Source organism: Lepidochelys kempii, chromosome 8 (genome assembly GCF_965140285.1).
Source record: "Lepidochelys kempii isolate rLepKem1 chromosome 8, rLepKem1.hap1, whole genome shotgun sequence".
NCBI lineage: Eukaryota > Metazoa > Chordata > Testudines > Cheloniidae > Lepidochelys > Lepidochelys kempii.
Genome location: NC_136387.1, coordinates 66,934,282 through 66,954,708, shown reverse-complemented (window position 1 = coordinate 66,954,708; position 20,427 = coordinate 66,934,282). Strand labels below are relative to the sequence as shown.

The 20,427-nt window shown below is 40.9% G+C and overlaps 1 protein-coding gene across 2 annotated transcripts in view; it reads left to right on the top strand.

Annotated features, from left to right (window-relative positions):
* Positions 1–20,427, top strand: part of NTNG1 (netrin G1) — a 199,058-nt gene that overhangs the window by 121,048 nt on the left and 57,583 nt on the right. For both annotated transcript variants that reach the window (XM_073356855.1, XM_073356854.1), the window contains exons 3-4: positions 1,115–1,287; positions 15,980–16,006. In XM_073356855.1, the coding sequence (XP_073212956.1) occupies positions 1,115–1,287; positions 15,980–16,006 (200 nt within the window). The remainder of the gene's footprint in view (positions 1–1,114; positions 1,288–15,979; positions 16,007–20,427) is intronic.

Here is a 20,427-nt window from a genome sequence, read left to right as displayed (position 1 = left end):
AAAAGTTTTCCAAATGTATGTAATGCAGTACTTCTTGTTTTGTGTAAACATTTTCTTTCAGAGTAATTGGGCTTATTTCCTGGAGACCTTCTAATTACTAATTTATCATCCTCTGAATCTGTGTTTCAGAACCTAGGCAAGGAATTCACACTAGCTTTCTGAGAACAGTTTTTCTGGCATCTCTGGTACCTTTAAAGCACTATTTTATTGGTTGTATGTATAATAAAATACACCTAAAAAGTGTGTGCATTTACTGTATAACTGTTCCTTGTTAAGAAAGAGTGGGGTGTCGTCGAGTACATTTAACGGGAAACCTGAGCTTGGGATGTGACGTTGATCTCACTTTGGGCCAGACCCTGCCAAGATGGAAGCACATGACTAATTTTATCCCTGTGACTAGTCCCACTGAACTCTTTGCAGGGTGACAGATCAGTGAAAATTAGAAGTAACTCCATTGATTTCAGTGGAACTACACCAGTGTAAAACTGGTGTAAATAAGAGGAGATCAGCTCCTTGGAGTTCAGGTGAAGCTGTCAAAATGCTGCCGAACAGCAGGATACCACAATGTGGCATTTATGCATGAAACCAATTTAAGCTGGATAGATTTCTTTGGAGACATGTTAAAACAATAACACCGCAAAGTTAGAGAGAAATATATTGGTTGCCATAAGCCAACCTGTGGCTCCGGAGGCACATGCGGCTTTTCAGAAGTGAATATGCGGCTCCTTGTCTAGGCACCGACTCCGGGACTGGAGCTACAGGCGCCAGCTTTCCAATGTGCCGGGGGTGCTCACTGCTCAACCCCTAGCTCTGCCACAGGCCCTGCCCCCACTCCACCCCTTCTAGCCCCCTCCCCTCAGCCTGCCGTGCCCTCGCTCCTCCTCGCTCCCCCACAGAGCCTCCTGCATGTCACGAAACAGTTGATCGGGAGGTGCGGGGAGGGAGGGGGGAGGTGCTGATCTGTGGGGCTGCTGACGTATTACTGTGGCTCTTTGGCAATGTACATTGATAAATACTGGCTCCTTCTCAGGCTCAGGTTGGCCACCCCTGCCATAAGGAGTATTTTAGTAGGATCTCAGTAGTCTGACATAACACCCTACCTTTTCTCTGATAGGTGCAAGTGTAACCTTCATGCCATTGGCTGTAAAGAAGAAAACAAAAAATTGTTTTGTGAATGTGAGCACAATACTACAGGCCCAGACTGCGGGAAATGCAAGAAGAATTATCAGGGTCGACCTTGGAGTCCTGGCTCATATCTGCCTATTCCTAAGGGCACAGCAAATATCTGTGAGTAGTTTTGTACAACAAGGCTCTATACATCATCATAATTATAATTCTGGTCCATATATTTGAGGGGGAAAAAATAGTGCTAGCAAAAGTTTGTCATTCATTTGGGACCCAAATGTGAAACAAATCTATGTCTATAATTTGATGGAAAGATAAAAACATTTAATTGCAAGTATGGGTTAAACTCTGCCCTTATATGCACATAAATGACTCAGCATGAGAATGGTGTGTTTACATTCCAGGGCAGAACTTGGCCCCCTACAATAAAATTAAGTGCTATCAAGTGTGGCGGAAGCACCCTAAAAATGGGGGGGAACTGGCGCCCGAACTGTGGCCCCATCTTTGTTGTATGTTCTCCACTCTATTTCCATGCATGGGATTTCCATTAGAGATCATGTGAAGGGTAGGAGATCCACAGTGCAAACTGGAAAGAATTTTTCCCCAAATATGTAGAAAATAATTGAAATGACAGGGTTGGGGATTTTGGATTGTTGTTGTGTTGTGAATAGGGCAGATGTTTTCATAAAGCAATTTCTTCAAGAATTTTGATGTAGACACGGATACAATAAGAGAAGTATGCCATAGTATCATACAATTTGAAGATCACAACTTTATTGAAAACCCTTAACCAATGAGGAATCACTCCCCAAACTACCCAGCAGGACTGTATCAGTGCAGATTTCAGCTGGAAACCAATGTCCCCAGTACTACAAACCTGGAAGGCATGAGGGCAATAACGCTTTACATGAATCCCTGCCCAGGGATTCGGGCTGGAAGCCGAAGCCGCAAACTGTTCTCCTCCTTCACGTAGGAGGTAGGAGAGATGAGATAAGGGGAACTATACATCATGTGAGACATGATGGAAGCGTACCCACTCATGGTGCATCATTGTGCTCTTGGCCTATGGCAGCCAGTTTGGGTTATAGAGACCTCACATTGGACCCACTTCCTGCACCCAGCAGTGAGGTGGGGGGAGGGCTGGGTGTTCTCATTGCCTACAGATCCATACAAATACACCCTGGCTAGTGAGGTCAGCCTTTTTTTAAGGTTAAACTTCAGACCAAGTCTTTGTGAACTTGGTGGGTGTAATAATAGGTTTTAAGCACTGTGTAGGAAAATTTCAGATTTTGAGCTATGTTCTCTGCTTGAAATCCAGATTCCTTGATACTCATGCAACCACTTTGATTTGTGTGGGATTGCCAGGATATAGGCAGTGAAGGCAGAACATGAGCAGTTGTGTCTGTATATTTCTAGCTAACTCCTAGCTCAACACTGGCATAATTGCCCATGTAAGATGCTTAACCACCATTACAATACAACTTTATAGGCCATCTACTCCTATTTGCTTGATGTTACTGAGAGCCACGTGCACAGATTGTAGACAGGATATGGCCCCAAGGGTGCAATCCTGAGAAAAGGGCATGAAAACAAAAATACAGGTATCTACTCTATTTATGCATGCTGGAAATAGACAGTAATTCAGATTCCTCTAATTCAAGTTATGCACCTAAATCCCTATGAGGAAAAGAAATAAACTGAAACAAAATCATCCAACCTTTTGGACCGCACTTACTAGCTGCTTTAGAAAAAAGGCTGGCATTTCGCCCTGATTAAAAGCAAAAAGCTGGTTTTTTAATATAACCATTCACTGAAAAATTATTTAGAAGAAACAGGGGTATGTACTGCAGTTGAATGAAAAGTTTAAAAACCAGCAGCAATGTGCAATGCTTCGAATGTTATCTAACACTTCAAAGCAGCAGTAGGGAGGAATAAAAACTCAAAAATGGGTATCACAGGAAGCAGGACCGTATCAAGTCCTGAGAGTAATAGACCATGAAGTTTGGGGGCATGAAATTATGAAAAAATTCTTACCAGGTAGAAAAAATGAACCTTCAAAAAGAAAAGGGGAGGGGTACTTTGTAAGAGTATTCTCTTTTTTTCCATGTTGTAGAAAAAGTGACGGTCTAACTATGTCCGGCAAAAATTCTGAGACCACAGTTTCTGATCACAGACTCTCTACTGGCTTCATTCAGCATCCCAACTCCATACAAAACTTGCTGTGCTTGAGGTCTAGGGGTAAAATACATCAGAGTGTGAAATCAATGTTCCCTCTACCTCCATATTTCCTGTACCATTTATGTAATCGTACATCAAGTGCCTGCAAAACAATGGCATTGGCACTTGGTATCGACTGCTGACTAGCACTGGTTGGAGAAACTTTGATGGAATCATATTCCATCAGAATGGGTGGTTACATCAAAATGTTTCTTGAAATTGGGTCAATTTCACCAGAATTGTATTTGGAAAAAAAAGTCCCAAAAATTCCAACAGAAAAGTTCCAACGGTATCAAAAAATCTTGTGCTGATATTTTCAGACCAAAACATTTGCATCTTTTGTTTTGATTTTTTTAAATTTTGAATTATTAGTATATAATACAAAATTTAAAAGTTAAAATTGAAATGAAATGTTTTGAAGGGCTAGAAATGAAAAAAATGGAATTTTCCTTTGAAGAGAATTTAATTTTTTTAAAATCTTTGCTCCAATTTGGAACAAATGCAAAGTTGAAAATCCCTAAATCTATCATGAAACAAAACTGCTGTCTTTCTCTTACTTAGCTCTACTGCTGAAACCATCACAGCCAGCTTTTGTTCATGAAACTTAATTGATCAGTCTACACCAGCCATAGTCAGAACTTTGGGATAATCCTGTTTCCTATGTTCTTATTATCATCAATTGGGTTTTTTTCATGATTGAGCAAAATATTTCCCCTCTTTGCTTTTGTTCCTTGTGAAAGGGCATTGGATAGTCCAGGGGTCCAAACTCAAATGACCACAAGGGCCCCATGAGGACTAGTACATTGGCTCGAGGGCCGTATCACTGACCCCCCCTCCCCTGCCCCCACTTCACCCCTTCCATGAGGCCCTGCCCCTGCCCCACCTCTTCCCTGTCCCCATTCCAACCCCTTCCCTGATATCCCCACCCCAACTCTGCCCCCTCCCTGTCCCCAGGGGGTGCAGGAGGGGTGCAGGGTGCGGCAGGGGGCTCAGGGCAGGGGGTCCGAGTGCAGGTGGAGTGCGGCAGGGGGTCGGGGTGCAGCAGGGGGCTCAGGGCAGGGGGTCAGGGTGCAGTAGGGGTGTGGGATGCGGCAGGGGGTTGGGGTACAGAAGGAGTTCGGGGGGCAGGCTACAGCCTGGTGCGCACTGGGGGACCTGGAGGAGCGGCCAGGGCTACACACAGTCCCCTGTGCCCCCCCCCCACCAAGTCCCAGCCGCTTCCCGGAGCAGCACGGGGGCAGTGCAGGCAGGCGGGCAGGGAGCCTGCCCTTGCCCCCGGTGCGCACCGGGCTGGCCGGAGCTGCTCTAGGTAAATGCTGGGGGTGGGGGGGCACAGGGAGCTGGCGGGCTGCAGGAAATAACTCATGGGCCACGTGTTTGAGACCCCTGGGATAGTCCATCACTTACTGGAATGACGGATAACTCTGTATTTGACTGCTGCTTAACATTTCAAGTTCCATCTTGTTGACTCTTTTGTGATTAAATGTGTCTCCTGATGCTGTCACATGCCATAGGCAGTTTTGTTATGTAACAGGTTTTGACACTCCAAGTGATCTTACTGGATTTCCCACATGCCTGCTATAGAATAGCTTTTCTAGTCATCAGCCACAAATGTCTGACAGCCATTGGTCTTTTCTTTCTCCAGTTGTTTAGGTTTTCTTTCACATTCAGGTGTTACCACTATTCAACTGAGCAAAGTAGGTATCTAAGACTATTTTGGGCTCCCATTCACCAAAATTTATCCCATCAGCGAATAAACTGCACCAAACAGTCCAGACACATCTCCCAACTTCTGCCAGTCCTTCTCCCAGGTCATACCATGACATGAAATGAGGGATTGATCAGGACAACATGGACCTAGGTTCCTTCCCAGGCAACAGCCATCCAGCCAGCCATAAGCAGCTTGCTAAATTATATCTGCATTGGGACTCTCTCTGACAATAGGACCTGGATCTCAGCAATACTTCCTTAATCCTACTCTGCCTCATAACTCTTTTTACTTGTAATGTGGCACAGCTGTCACACAGAGGGGTTTTGGCAGGAGATATGACACTTGAGATATTATGCTGATTTGCCATCCAGACTCATCTGTTTGGCACCCATTCTTATTAAAATATGATGACATAGTGCCATTTTAAAGGAGTGATATGAGTGAAGGGGGCCAAGAGTTTGTATATTAGCAGGATTCCTAGTCATGTCCCTAAATAGCTACCCATCTTGCTCATGCATGCCCGCAATTAGAGAGAGATCCTATCCCTATTCCTTGTCAAAGCTAAATTAGCTTCACTGAAGTTAGTATGTGAGGTTGGCTCAAGTGACTGGAAGTAGCTTTCTAAAGAGATGCTACTTCCATCTGTAGGTTGGAAGAAGCCTCTGTGGTATGATACTGATATGAAGTATGGGACCACTCCTGCTTGAAGGGCAGTGTTGTACAATGATGATAGATCCATGATAGGCAGGAAAGATGAGGTAAGTGGGGTAAAATGTTACAAAATAGCAGTGCTTCCTGTTGTTCTCACTATGTACAACTTACTGAACTTGGCTAGCTCATGAGGACTTAGAGCAGGTAGTAAGCCACAGACTGACGCTGGGAGACCTGATGAAGGGAAAAGAAAATAAATGGCAGTGTATTTGAGCTCAGGCATTCAGGGAAAGAGAAATGTCAGGATAACCTGCAGCTGATTAACTGCCTTCCCTCATATTAGACATCAACTTTAGTGGTTAATAAAAGGTTCCAGATTCACACTTGAAAAACGATACACTGTAAGTAACATTTGCTATATTTTTAAGAAGTGTGACTTGCAAAATTATTCTAATGCACTATTCCCTGTCCACTAACCCTTTGCAGTTGTTTTTGATAGTTATAGTGACACCTACTGTTGGGAGATGGAATACTTCAGTTTCACTGACTGACTTGAAACAAATCTGTTTAAAATAAACTGCAGCAACGAAACTACTTTGGCACAGTCACTAAATTCTAGCATAAGAAAGCAAGGTGACTGTTGCACAAATTATTAAGAGTCCTAGGATGGGTTGTGTTTTCTTTGTGGCTCCCAAAAGTTCTTAATGCATTGTGCTTTCTTAGAAATAAAGTATGCCCAGGCATGCCTCTACACACCCAAAACTCCCATTAACCTCAGTAGGAGCTTCCTACATATAGAGACTGAAAGACTGGGCCTGAGAGACTGAACTACCAAGGGAAAAGGGCCTATGTTTTAAAACATTGATCAACTATTTTCTCATGCCTGTTCAAATGAAAGAGAGCCACATTTCTAGTGATATTGCTTGGAGGAGCATAGACACAGAATAAGTGATAATCCTCACATACACCATTCCCTTGCAGTGAATTAAAAAATTGTGACTTTCTAAAGCAAACAAATGCAATTTTTACAGAAGCAGGAGTTCTAGGGCTGTTACAGGGAAATGGATAAGCCAGGTTTCCTGAGAAATTTTCTGTGTGTAGTCCTCTGGGTCAACAGACATTTGAAAACACATGATCATAACTAATCAGTCCCCTTGGAGGATTAGAAGAGGCTAGTTTCTTACAGCATCTCAGGATTTTCAATCACTAGGAAATTTGTAGTTTCTAAAATTGATGCTGAAGTTATGATGCTGTAATCATACCTCAGCAGGGCACTTGAAAAAGGAAAAAAGACTCACTGCCAGGTCATGCTGCAGTACAGATATTCTAGCAAAGCATCAGATGTGGAATTTAACATCTCTGAACTGACTCCTTGGTCCAGGATCCAAATTTAGTTCACCTCCAGGTGTTAAAACATACAGTGTGGAATGCTCCAATTAAAGGAAAGCATCCTTTTCAAGAAAGATTCTGATATAGTTAATAATCAGCAATTACTATCAATCCATCTTTGAAGTCAATTGTTTATTGGCTGTTATATACTTTATATAAACCTGCAAAAGAATTCTAAAACTCATTTTCTCTGTGAGGATCTGATTTTATTAAATAATGTCATTTTCTTTACTATGTAGTTAAGAAAGGTTAAGTATAATTTTTCTTCAATAGGTAATAGAGAAAAATTTGAGATTATTTCATAAAAATCAGATGAGTGATAATTGGAGAAATGCAAGTTATAAGCCTTTAAAAAGACAACTCCAGATATTTTCTATCAAATATTGTGGCTATATGTATATATATTTACAGTGAATTTGCTTATAACACAAGTCAAATCTAAAAATATAGCTATTACTAGAGAGCTATCTGTGGAAGTACATGGTTCTGAGCTTTACTTATGGAGGTTGCTAATTTCCCTGTGATCAGATTAACTGACAGAGAGAATCTCTCTCTCATTGATTTCAGAGGGGAAAGCATTCAGATATATTTCAGAGTAACAGCCGTGTTAGTCTGTATTCGCAAAAAGAAAAGGAGTACTTGTGGCACCTTAGAGACTAACCAATTTATTTGAGCATAAGCTTTCGTGAGCTACAGCTCACTTCATCGGATGCATACCGTGGAAACTGCAGCAGATATTATATACACACAGAGATCATGAAACAATACCTCCTCCCACCCCACTGTCCTGCTGGTAATAGCCTATCTAAAGTGATCATCAAGTTGGGCCATTTCCAGCACAAATCCAGGTTTTCTCACCCTCCACCCCCCTACACACAAACGGTAATAGCCCATCCAAAGTGACAACTCTCTACACAATGTGCATGATAATCAAGGTGGGCCATTTCCTGCACAAATCCAGGTTCTCTCACCCCCTCACCCCCCTCCAAAAACCACACACACAAACTCACTCTCCTGCTGGTAAAAGCTCATCCAAAGTGACCACTTTCCCTACAATGTGCATGATAATCAAGGTGGGCCATTTCCAGCACAAATCCAGGTTTTCTCACCCCCCCACCCCCATACACACACAAACTCACTCTCCTGCTGGTAATAGCTCATCCAAAGTGACCACTCTCCCTACAGTGTGCATGGTAATCAAGGTGGGCCATGTCCAGCACAAATCCAGGCTCTCTCACCAGAGTGAGTTTGTGTGTGTGTCTGTGTGTGTCCCCGGGGATGGGGGGGGAGGGGACAGTGGGGTGGGAGGAGGTATTGTTTCATGATCTCTGTGTGTATATAATATCTGCTGCAGTTTCCACGGTATGCATCCGATGAAGTGAGCTGTAGCTCACGAAAGCTCACGCATTCAGATATGAACACTGTATTTAGTTGTATTTAAATGTGTTTTAAAGTGGTGTGTAGGAAAATGCAGTTTTGTTATAAATTAACTTGGTATTGTTTACTTTTTATATTTAGATGAGGAGTGGGAGTTCTATATCAAGATAGATAATGGGTCTGATTCTCCATCACTCTGCAGCCTATTTGAACCATTCCACTAGTGTAAAGGGGCCAGAATCCCGGTGAATCAGACCAACTGAAAATTCCCTCAGTGACATAGAAGCCTTAGGCCAGACTCTCCCCAAAAGCCTTGCCATGGGAATGTGGTTGTCTCTCCACTCCAACTATTCTTGAATGCCAGAATGGTCCATTAGTGCCACAGACAGTCAGGTGCATAGTAGAGCAGCCATAAGGTGCAAACTCTCACATGACCCCAGGATCAGCGAAAAAGAAAGGTACCTTAAACTTTCCTTTTGCTCATCACCTTAAGTGCTTGCACCAAGCACAGCTCAACCAGAGAATCAAGTTTAATATGTGCCTCCAGAACTCCAGACAATTGATGTTACTATAAAGCAGGGGTTCTCAAACTTCATTGCACTACGACCCTCTTCTGAAAACAAAAATTACTACAGGACCCCAGTGCGCTGTGTTACTCTGGAACAGTTAATATTTTAAATTTAAAAAGTATTAAAGACCATATCTAGAAAAAAGTAGCCACTAAATATTTAAATTCACAAAACAATCTTTATATCCAGCAGTAAAAAATAAATATGTACCTTATGGGAGGGGTATGCTTGTACAGTAGCTCCTCACTTAAGGTTGGAGTTATATTCCTGAAAAATGTGACTTTAAGCGAAACGATGTTAAACGAATCCAATTTCCCCATAAGAATTAATGTAAATCGGGGGCTTAGGTTCCAGGGAATTTTTTTTTTGCCAGACAAAAGACTATATTTTATATATATAAAACTTATATTGTGTGCATTTATAAACAATTTAATACTGTACACAGCAATGATGATTGTGAAGCTTGGTTGAGGTGCTTAAGTCAGAGGGTGGAATGTTTCCCAGTGAATGCCTTACTGCTAACTGATGAACTAGCAATTGGCTGAGCCCTCAAGGGTTAACTTATTGTTAATGTAGCCTCACACTCTACAAGGCAGCAGGAATGGAGGGAGGGGAGACAGCATGGCAGACAGAGACACACACCGTATGTGTGTGTGTTGTGCATTTCCCCTTTAAGTATGCTGATCCACTCTGACTTAACAAGGCAGTGTATTTAAATCAGCAAGCTGAGACCACAACTGCTGCCAGGAAGCTCCCTCCGTCCTGAGCCCTGTCCTGTGTCTTCCTGTTCTATGGGGATGGGGTAAGCGGGGTGCAGAAGCAAGGGAGAGGGGGACACCCTGACATTAGCGCCCTTCTTCCCCCATCCAGTCCCCCCGCAGGCAACTGATAGCCTGCTGCACAGGGAACTTAGGGGAGCAGGGAGCTGATGGGGAGGCTGCCGGTCCATCCTGGTTCAAAGCCCCCCACCAGCTCGCTGCAACGGGATGCTCTTCCTGCAAGCAGTGGACAAAGCAGTCGGCTGCCAAAGGACGTTATCAGGGAGCATTGCGCAACTTTAAACAAGCATGTTCCCTAATTGATCAGCAGTGTAACAACGAATCAGCGTTAACCTGGATGACTTTAAGGGCATGGCTAAACTTCCAGATGTAGAGCGCTTTGAGTTAAACCAGCCTTCGGAGAGCACAGTAGGGAAAGTGCTGCAGTCTGTCCACAATGACAGCTTCAAGTGCACTGGCGTGACCACATTTGCAGCGGCATTGGGAGCGGTGTATTATGGGCAACTATCCCAGCATGCAAGTGACTGCAACGTGCTTTTCAAATGGGGGCGGGGGATGGAGTGTGACAGGAAGTGTATTGTGTGTATGTGGGAGTGGGTTTGGGGGGTCCTGAGAGCATATCAGCATGCTGTCTTGTAAATTCAGACCGGAGCAGACCACCTCTCCCCCGCTTCCCTCTCTCATACACAGCATTCCACACTAATGGTTGCTTTGTCTCAGAGCAGATAAGCAGCTGGCTGTCAGAAATGGCGCTTACAAAGGGCATATCTGCATTCCTGCAGCAATTCAAAAACAATGACAAGAGTGGCCACTTGACTTAAGGGGATTATGGGACGTTTCTGGAGGCTGATCAGAGCACAGTAATGCAACATCTCGTTCACACTGATTCCTGGGCATTTCAGCCAAGACGCAGCAAGCGTTAATCTTCTCACCAAGGTGGAGTACCAGGAGCACTCTAGCCATGGAGTCAGAGCGCTCTAAGTGCCTTGCCAGTGTGGACAGATAGTGAGCTATAGCACCCAGGGCTGCTTTAATGCTCTCTAACTCGCAAGTGTAACCAAGCCCTAAGTTAGAGTTACTGTATTGATTAACACAAATCCTCGAAGTGGGGCTCTGTGTGGCTGAGATAAAGACAGAGGTCATCTTCAACAGTGAGATGGGCCCTGTATTTGTTTTTCAGTAAGGTCAGTGCTGAAAAACCAGCTACACACAGGAAGGTGGACAAAAATGGCCTGAGCACTTTCAGTGCTGTAGATGACAGCTCTGGATATTCTTCTCACACAGAAATCCAGAAGTTAGCAAGAGGTTGTTCAGAAAATCTCATCATCAATGTCTCATGACAGGAAAGGTCCATTAATGTTTCTTTGACTATAAGTAACATAACAGCACTTCTGCATTAAAGCGATTTCTAATCCACACCTCTGTTTTCTGATCATTTTCAGGGAAGTACTCCCTAAACTGCAGTTTAAGGCTTTCCAGGTGGCTGCATAATGGGTTGCAAGTCATGCTTTGGCAAGGCATTTTCATCCAAAAAGTCATCCAGTATAAAACCCCTTCAAAACTGCCAGTTTCCACATGCACATACCATAAGGAAAGTTTCTTGATTCAGCTTTCAATTTTGTCAGTGAGAGAAGTGAGGTATTTAACTCATTTAGGCATTCAAAAATGTCTTCCAGGTAAGCTAGCAAAGTAAGCTACTTGGTACCTGCAAACTTTTCGGCCAGCAGGGAATCTTCATCTGAGCTCAAACAAATAATTGAGAACCTTTCCGTGAGACAGCCACCAAACTTTTGTGTGATGAAGTAACTGATGGTGCTCAGCTCCCATCTCACCACACAAACAGATGTACACTTGTTGAGCTGCTCTTGACTGTGTGAACAGTTTCATTATGAACTTGTTTTAGAACGGGTGGCTTTTTGTTGTTGTTGCAACTAGGGCTTGCCTGTGTATAAAACAGTGCATCCAAACTGCTTGCGGTGCAACAGCCTGCACTCAGGTGACTGGCCCACTGTTTTTTCCAGTTATTGCACAAATGCTGTCACTGCAAATTCCTACACAGCACTGCCATTCCAAGTCAGAATCAGAGACAAAAGCACTGAAAAGTGCAAAAAGCTATTCCCATGTAGCATGCTGTAGTAATGGCTGGCAGAACAGAAATTCCTCTTGGAGTTTTTCATCGTTCTCAAATTTTACATATGTCAACATCTGGACAGTCCCCGGCACATCTGTTGTTTTCGCCAAGTTGAATGGGGGAAAAAAGAACTTTGCTTGATTTTGGCGATCACTTGTTCAGTCACATCATTTACCATACTGTGAATACACCTGGCAATAATGTCATTAGACAGGGGAATTGAATCAAATTGAGTCACTGCACCTTGCCCCAATATAATCAAATCATTCCTTGGCACATGGCAGAAAAGAAGTTTCTCCAATAGAGTGTGGTTCCCTTTTTTTACATATCCAGTATGACACAGCAGAAGATGCCTCAAGGGCGCTCTCATTTGTTGTAGCTGCCAATCTGAGAACTCTCTTCTGGCCCTGTAGCTCTCTCAGCTTTTGCTGGAAAAAAAAATCAAGTGGTTTTGTTTGAATAGAACTGCACCATGTTTCCAAGTGGGTGCCACATTTTAGACGGTTTTAAGCTCTCCTTTGCTGGAATTTTGCCACACACTGTGGCCATGGATCCCCCTCAAAACCAGCCCAGTAAATCCCTATTCCAAATATTTCAGATTGTATTTTCAGTTTCTTAGTTTTTTACTGCTGCTTAGATCCTTGTTGTGAGCTCTTCTTTTGCTGCAAGTGGCAACCGATTCCCATTCATTACCCCCCTTTCCTCCACCTTTTTTCAGAAAACAGTCCCTTGCTAAAATTATTTCTACAGCAACTTTTCAAACTGGCTTTATCTACAAGATGCACTGATTCCTTTCTAGGTGCTGAGTAGAGGAAGTGATGTACAGAGCTGGGGTTAAGAGGTGGGAACCAGGGCAACTGCCTGTGGCCCCATGCCACAGGGTGCGCAAAGCTAAGTTGCTCAGGCTGGAAGTCCTGCTGTGGATGAGCTTGGGCTCTGGCTGTCAGCCCTATGCCACCGCAAGGCTTCCACTATCAGCACAGGGCTGACAACCCAAGCCCTGCCATGTGCAGAGCTGAAATTTGTGGTATGAAACTCAGGGCGGGCAGGTGCCCCACCAGCCTCCCTAAATGGCCCCCCGTGGCTTCAGTCTGAGCCCCATGATTGCAGGACTCAGGGTGGGGCTTTCTGCCCAGGCTCCCTGCCAGTCTAACTCTGGCCCTGATGACCCCATTAAAACAGGGTAGCAACCCACTTTGGGGTTGCAACCCACACTTTGAGAACCATTGTTATAAAGCATTTCCCTGTTATGTGCAAAATTTATTTTTCTGTCTTTTTCCAGGGCCAAAAATATTTTAGGAGACAGAGAGAAGTTCACTGCCACTCAGAGCTTCTCTTTCCTTTTTGAGAAATCTGTATGGAAATAGCAAAAGAAGCTTCTCAAATAGGGAATGTGAAAACAAGCTAACAATATTAATGCAAAGTCCTTCAGGCAAGCAGTTACCTTGTTTTCATTACTCCTTATTGCTAAGGAAATGTTCATCATTATTTTTCACTGAGACTTTTGAGATACAGTAAAGGAAGAGGAGTACAAATTAATAAGAAAACCTCTCCCTACCTTGCAACTTGCCTTGGAGAGGAAGAGAAGGTGTGGGGGGTATGTGTGTATATTTTTGTTTGTGTGTGTGTGTGTGTACACATAAAAGGGAATATTTAATACCATTTCACAGGGGAGCTGTGAGAATATTACCTGCCTTTTTATCTGTACAAGTCCCATCTGTGTATAAAGAAAATAAAACATATTCAAAACATGACTAAACTGCCACATATAAATGGTAATATATGTTACTAAAGCTCATCTAAAAATAGTATTCCAAGTTGAGTTCCTTTTCTATTTAAAACAATGGGGAAGAGATTCTATCATTGTTACCCTGTTTCCAAGAAAATATGGCAGCAGTGGAATGAGAGGTTTTTTATTTCTATAAATACAATTTTAATGTTCTCTATTTAAAAATATCAGTGTTGTAGTCTGTGATACTAATTACATGATTCTGAAATTTTGAAACATTGATGGAGTTTCCATTTAAATATCAGTTTATTCTCAGCAGGAGTCAAATACATTGTTTTATAAATAGTGTTTGCATATGGAGCCCGGTCCTGAAAATTGCTGAGAGTCTTCTGTAAGGTGATGCTCTGCACCTTGCAGGACTGAGCACATAGGGTTTCCAAACAGAATATAAAACTTTTGGGACACGATTCTCACAAGTACCCAAAAAGTACCTATCTGTAATTGAGGCGGGGAGTCACAAAGGGGCCATTTATGATTCCCCGACCCTGGACCTAGTAGTGCTACATGGCCCCAAGCAAGAAATAATTTAGAGCTGCCTCAGTATGTACAGCTTTTCCTCCCAGCCACGCTCCTAAACCGGATTGCAGTGGGGACTGTACGGGCAGGCCTCGACTTTATGACGTCCCTCTTAAGACAAACAGCACTTACCACGTTTCTGAATTGGCACCCTGATTCGACTTACGGCCACTGGTTTCGACTTTACGATGCTCGGTCCTGCAACAGAGTGTATTGCCGTTCTGATTTACAACGTTTCGACTTACTACGCAATTTTCAGGAACCAATTGTGTCGTAAATCCAAGTACTGCCTGTATTCGGTTGTGTATTCTACACCCCCCAGTGATGGTTCCACCTTGGCAGAATCCTCAGCAGACTTGAGAAGCCCAAGGCTCTACTGGTGTAAACAATCTGATAGAGCCTAGGATATAGCCATAATGCACAGTAGGTTACTACCTAATATATGATAATGAAAATAATTATAATAAAATAAGCCTGATTCTGCAGCCCTAGTCTACACTGAGTAATGCATACTCCTGCAAGTCATTCCCTTGAGTAAACGTCGCAGAATCCATCCCACAGTTTCTCTGCATTAAGAATTTCAGGAAGAAATTTAAAAGGATAGTAGATGCTAATGGAGAAATAGATTTCTACACTATAATATGCCATCAAAACTCAATAAAATGTATAAAAGGCAAACAATTTAACTGAGATGATGCAAGTAGCACGGATTTAAATACTGATCTGCAGTTTGTGGCTTTAACTTGTGGGCCTGTAAATAGTCTCATAGGCATGTTTCACTTTAGCTAAGGAGAACTATATTGCAAGGAATATTGCATGTCCACATTTTCTACCAAGTCCAGTCACACTCTAAAGTGGTTCTCCCACATTAATTCAACTTGAGAATTGAAGTGAGAGAAGAAAAATCAATGAGGGGCATGATCAATATGAGTGACCTAATGTGTTGTATTATTTTGCTCAATTAAATTTCTATTACATAGCTTAATCCAGACAACTGACAGGTAAAAGAGGAACAAAAAATGATAGCTAGATAAAGTTAATCTAATAAAAAAACAAATGATTTTCAGCAGCCGACTGAAGCAGCTAATAATGGATCTATCCCTGTAGAGACACCGCCCTACTTATGCAATCATTCCATTCCGGAAAGCCTTGCGTAACTCGAATTTTGTGTAAGTCAGAAACATATACCTGTACATTATGCAAAAATTTCCGCAACTCGAAAATCCTATTTCTGGCTTATGGAACTTTTTCCATAAGTGCGAATTTGCGTAAGTTGGGGTTTTGCGTAACCCGGGGAGCCTCTGTATTAAAACAGTTTCCTAGATATACCTGATACATCATGACCTGTATTTATTGTCCAGACCAGAAACCTAATAACTGTTTAGTATGAATACAGAACTGTTCTGAACAACTGCATGAAGTTATGAGAGCAGAAAAATGCTGCATGTCTCAGAAATACTCCAAATGTCATTTTTGAACACAACAAATACCTTCCAAAAATTCCCTGCAATCTCATATTAAAGAATCCAAAGCCTCTACAATTAAAAATAGAAGGCTTGGATGATGTATGTGCAAGTGCTTGGTTCTAGCTGTTAATTGATACAGTATTCTGAAGTTTATGAGAGTATGAGAAAATAAGTTCCAAATATTTGATGCAATGCCACAGCCTTTTAGACACTTACAGTAAACTGCTAACTATGCCCTTTTTACTCTCTTTTTCTACAGGTATTCCCAGTATTTCCAGTATTGGTAGTAAGTAATAAAAAGCAAATCTAGAATAGCTTTGCTATGTTATTCAGCTTCTTAGCTCTATTTTCCCAACATCCATTTCTGTTGTAGATAATGTTTCACTGAAATGTGCTTTACGGTAAGGGGACTGTATTATTGACTTTGCCATGCTGCATTTACATGTAACTGCATTATGTGATCAAAGAGAATATGTTATGTAGCTCATGAAAGTACATCTGTCTGAAAACACAGCTTCTTGATCAACAAATAAAAGAGTTAGCAATACAAATTGGAACATCAGGATGGCATTGGGTAGAAAAATATTACCAAGTACATTTTCCAAAACACCAAACTTTATTAATACCTAAGAAGAGTAGAGCCCTTAAAGCTGCATATATGAATAGATAAATATAAGGGGAAATGGAAGAATGCACTAACATGCATTTCTTTTTGTTTTTAATCTAGTGAATGTAGAGCATCCATCAGAGTCTTTCCATTGATTCATAGATTCCAAAGCCGGACAGGGACAGTGGTGATCAGGCCATAGAGCTAAACTAGAGAATATCTTTTCAATTGACATCAGTGGACTCTAGGTCAGGTCTTGAACAGAATAAACAGGTTCTTTGTTGAGATTCATTTTATTGTATAAAATTAAAATATTTAAAACAACTAATAACATATGAAATTGCCTTTTTTTAAAATCAACTATTATAAATAAAAACAATGCAAAAAAATAAGAAGATGGTATTTGAGTCAAACCATCCTACGTGTAAGCGGGTATGGTCATGGAATGACAGCTAATTAGAAATAAAGCACTGAAGCAGAAAAGGTATCATTCAAGTAGCTGTGTGAAAGAATGGTCCTGCACAGCCTCTGCTTTGCATAGGCGTTAGGCACAGATTTTGTACTATGCAGGTCTATCACAGTTTAAGCAGTGTCAAAAGATTTTTTTTTGTTTGCAATACCTGATATCTGGCTGAAAAGCAATATTCTGATCATTTGGATAAAGCAGCTGCCTTGCTTCTTATAAATGCGTGGTCAGGTCTTTCAATAAATCAGTTCAGTTTACTTAAGCGCATGAACAGGCTTAGGCACTGACTTGTTAAGCACTAGACAGCATGTTAAATGCCATCAAAACTAGCCTCTTTGTAAATGAGAGTAGTGTTTCATGTCCATTTAGATGCCAGCTTAATCCTATGGCATCCAGTTTGCAACCTTAAATAGCAAAGCAGCATGAAAGACGACAACTTGCCAATGAAAGTCTTCAGTTTTGAGAGTCTAAGTTTTCTGCTTTAGTGTCTCCCTCAACATTTGCCTCACTGCAAATGCACAATGATGTGCTACTTTCACAATCTTGACAATTGCATTTGCACATGTATTTTGTATCCAAAAAGGGAACTAAATAAAAGGCAGTAAAAAGAGATTATGAAACTATTATTCCCTGGAATCCTACGATCATAAGTAACAGAAATGGATAAATGGCAAAATAGCTTTTTGGAGCTCAGTTGTGCTACTGTTTGTCAATACTGTGTTGCATGGACTACATTGTTGTGATTTTCACTTTACACTCCATACAGCCTTCTTCATCACATTCACCATCTCTGAGCATCAGCAGATGTTGGCCTTTGAATACTTAATAGGGAAACTCAAATATTTTTTAATCAATGGTGACCTGAAAGGATGCATTGTTGACCTCTTTGAATTCTATGAACTTTTACAGTGGGGTGATTAGTGTCATTTACTTATTAAAATGAACAAGATTCTGTTTAACATCCCTTAGGAAATATAGTAGTTACTGCACGTCTATGCCTTATCTTAAATATATCCGGTATGGATGTCCTTTGAATAGATGAGGCAGGGTTCAACAAATTTCCCTGCCCATGTGGAATGCATGAAGCATGAGCACCAATTTATGAGTACACAAAGAGATGACTACAGTGTTTGGCTCCTACCCACTAGATTCCTCCTCCCCCACAGGAGTATTGAGTAGCTTGGGGAAAAAAGTGGCTGTTCATGGCACAATTTTCTAACAGCCTTTCCTATAGGATAGAAATAACAGAATTGTCATTAAACAATGGAGAGCCCCTTGACTTCTTGGTCCTACTCCACTATGTAACTATGTTTTAACAGAATTACAATCAGTACTTAAAAAACAAACATGATTAATTACTTGAGGCTGCTTTAATGGATTCTGCATGATTTCTTCTTTTTTTTTTCTTGTCTATGCTAATACAATATATGTGTTCATAATAGTAGATTTCTGTCCTCGGCTGGGGACAGGAAATTATTCTCAGATGACACCGTTTTTTTGCCTCTATGAAACAATAAACTGGTGTATTGGCTTTTGTATGCTTCAAGCTTTTCACAGTTTAATACGGAAAAAATGAACACAAAACTGCCAACATACAAAGAAAATGTCACTGCAACAGATGTTCATGTAACACCCATAAGACTTTTATGATCAAAGCATGCCCAAAGAAAAATCAACAATGTATATATTTATCTATGCGTACATATATGTATAATACTGCGTTCTCTTTGATCTCAAAGCATCTCATATTAAAGCAGCACATCATTAAAGTTTAAACACAAAGAAAGAGTGGTCATTAAGTAAACATCCTTTCTGATCATCTACAACAAAAAAAATTAAACCAGAGCTTTCCCATTAAGGTCATTTGTACCTGCTGTTGTCTTATCAATTGAGTAATAGGTTCTTTGATCATTTCCAGCATACTTGATTCCAGTGCTGGTCTTTACAGCATTTTTCAGGCATGACTGGAAAAATATTGGTGAGATTGTTAGCAATTTATGAATCCCAAAACCATTTCATAATTATGTAAGCTTTTATGATCAGTGATGCCTTCATCCAATTTATAAAATTATACAAAAAGTTACTCAGACTTACTTTAAATAATAATTGTATGTAGGCAAATATATCAAAATGTATTTTATTGTGAACAAATAGCAAAGTGATTAGCTTGTACCTAAATGCCTGACCTTAAAAAACTTTAATCTTCTATCGGAAAGCTTCTATCCTTATTCCTGTGGAGCATAATTTCACTAATTATGCTAAACAGTTTGTTATAAAGAATATAATTAGACATGGATAGGATTGACATGATATGCAAATAGCTTTGTGTGGGTGATTATCACCTCTGAAGCTTGCTGGTGGCAGATGAGTCAGAGTTTAGCGACAGACCATATATTGAAATGCAAGATGCAATCAAGACAATCAAATGGTAAATGGTAAATCAAAATTTATGTTTTGTTTTTTGTTTTTCTAATTGCCAATTTCAAATAAACAGAAATCTCTCTTGGAAGGATAACCAATTCAAGACACAAAAGTCTAAAGATTGTACAGCATGACTTTCATGCATTGCTTTCATAATCTTAAAATATCAGCTGGGTATTTTTCAGGTTTGGCAAGTGTCAGGATGAACACTTCTTTCAGTGGTCTCAGATATGCTTATATGAATTTGCACGTTACCCAAGGTTTTTGCTAACAAACACTTGAGTTCCAGTTCTCCCATTATTTTCATCACTGTAAATATTACCGTCCTGATATCATGCATCACTGAAGTCAGTAGGAGTTTTTGTCATTAACTTTAGTGGTTGCAGGATTGAGCCCTTTCTGTAGAGCCAAGTTCTGGTCCTGAATGCAATTCCCATTAACTTAAGCAGGAGAGTCAACGTGCATAATGAAGTGCAGACTTTGGCCCTTGTTTATTAATCTTTCCCTATTATTATTTGAGTTGATATATTAGTACATAAAGAAAAAGTTTCCTCTCCTGTCAAGAGACAGGAAAAAGTTTCCTCTCCTGTCAAGAGACCTCTCAGATGTTTTTCTCCTTGAAGACATTTTAAACTGGCTTGATATTATATAGATGTTGGTTTTGACACAGCAACAACATATTCTGATTTGGGTTTTGTTTGATACAAGTGTGAATTGTGAATAAAATAACAAGGTTAATCATCTTCTTAGCCAAGCATTGTTATTAATCATCATAGTCATAACATCAAGGAAGCTACAGTATTTGTCCCCACGCTCCCTCTGCCTTAATACTTCTAAATCCCAAAAATAAAAGTTTAATTTGAATTGCTCTTTAACTAATTAGATTTTCTATAATATAAAAAATTCATTGTGCAAGTAGAGCATAATACATTAATTTGAACTCCAGATCTGGAAGAAAACCTTAATGTCCCATGTGATAAGAATTTGGGAATCTTTTATACTATTTCTTCAGTAAGTCTCATCACAAATCTATTTCACATTTGTACAATTTGTACAATTTACAGCACTTCCTGAAACTGAATGAGCAAAGGAACTTAACTACCACTTCACCCTGGAAGAGAAAATTCCCATGTGGGGTGACAGTAGCTTAGGAGAATCTATATGCTACAACACTGTGAAAGGTAAACTACAGAAGTTTACATTGGGGGCAAAA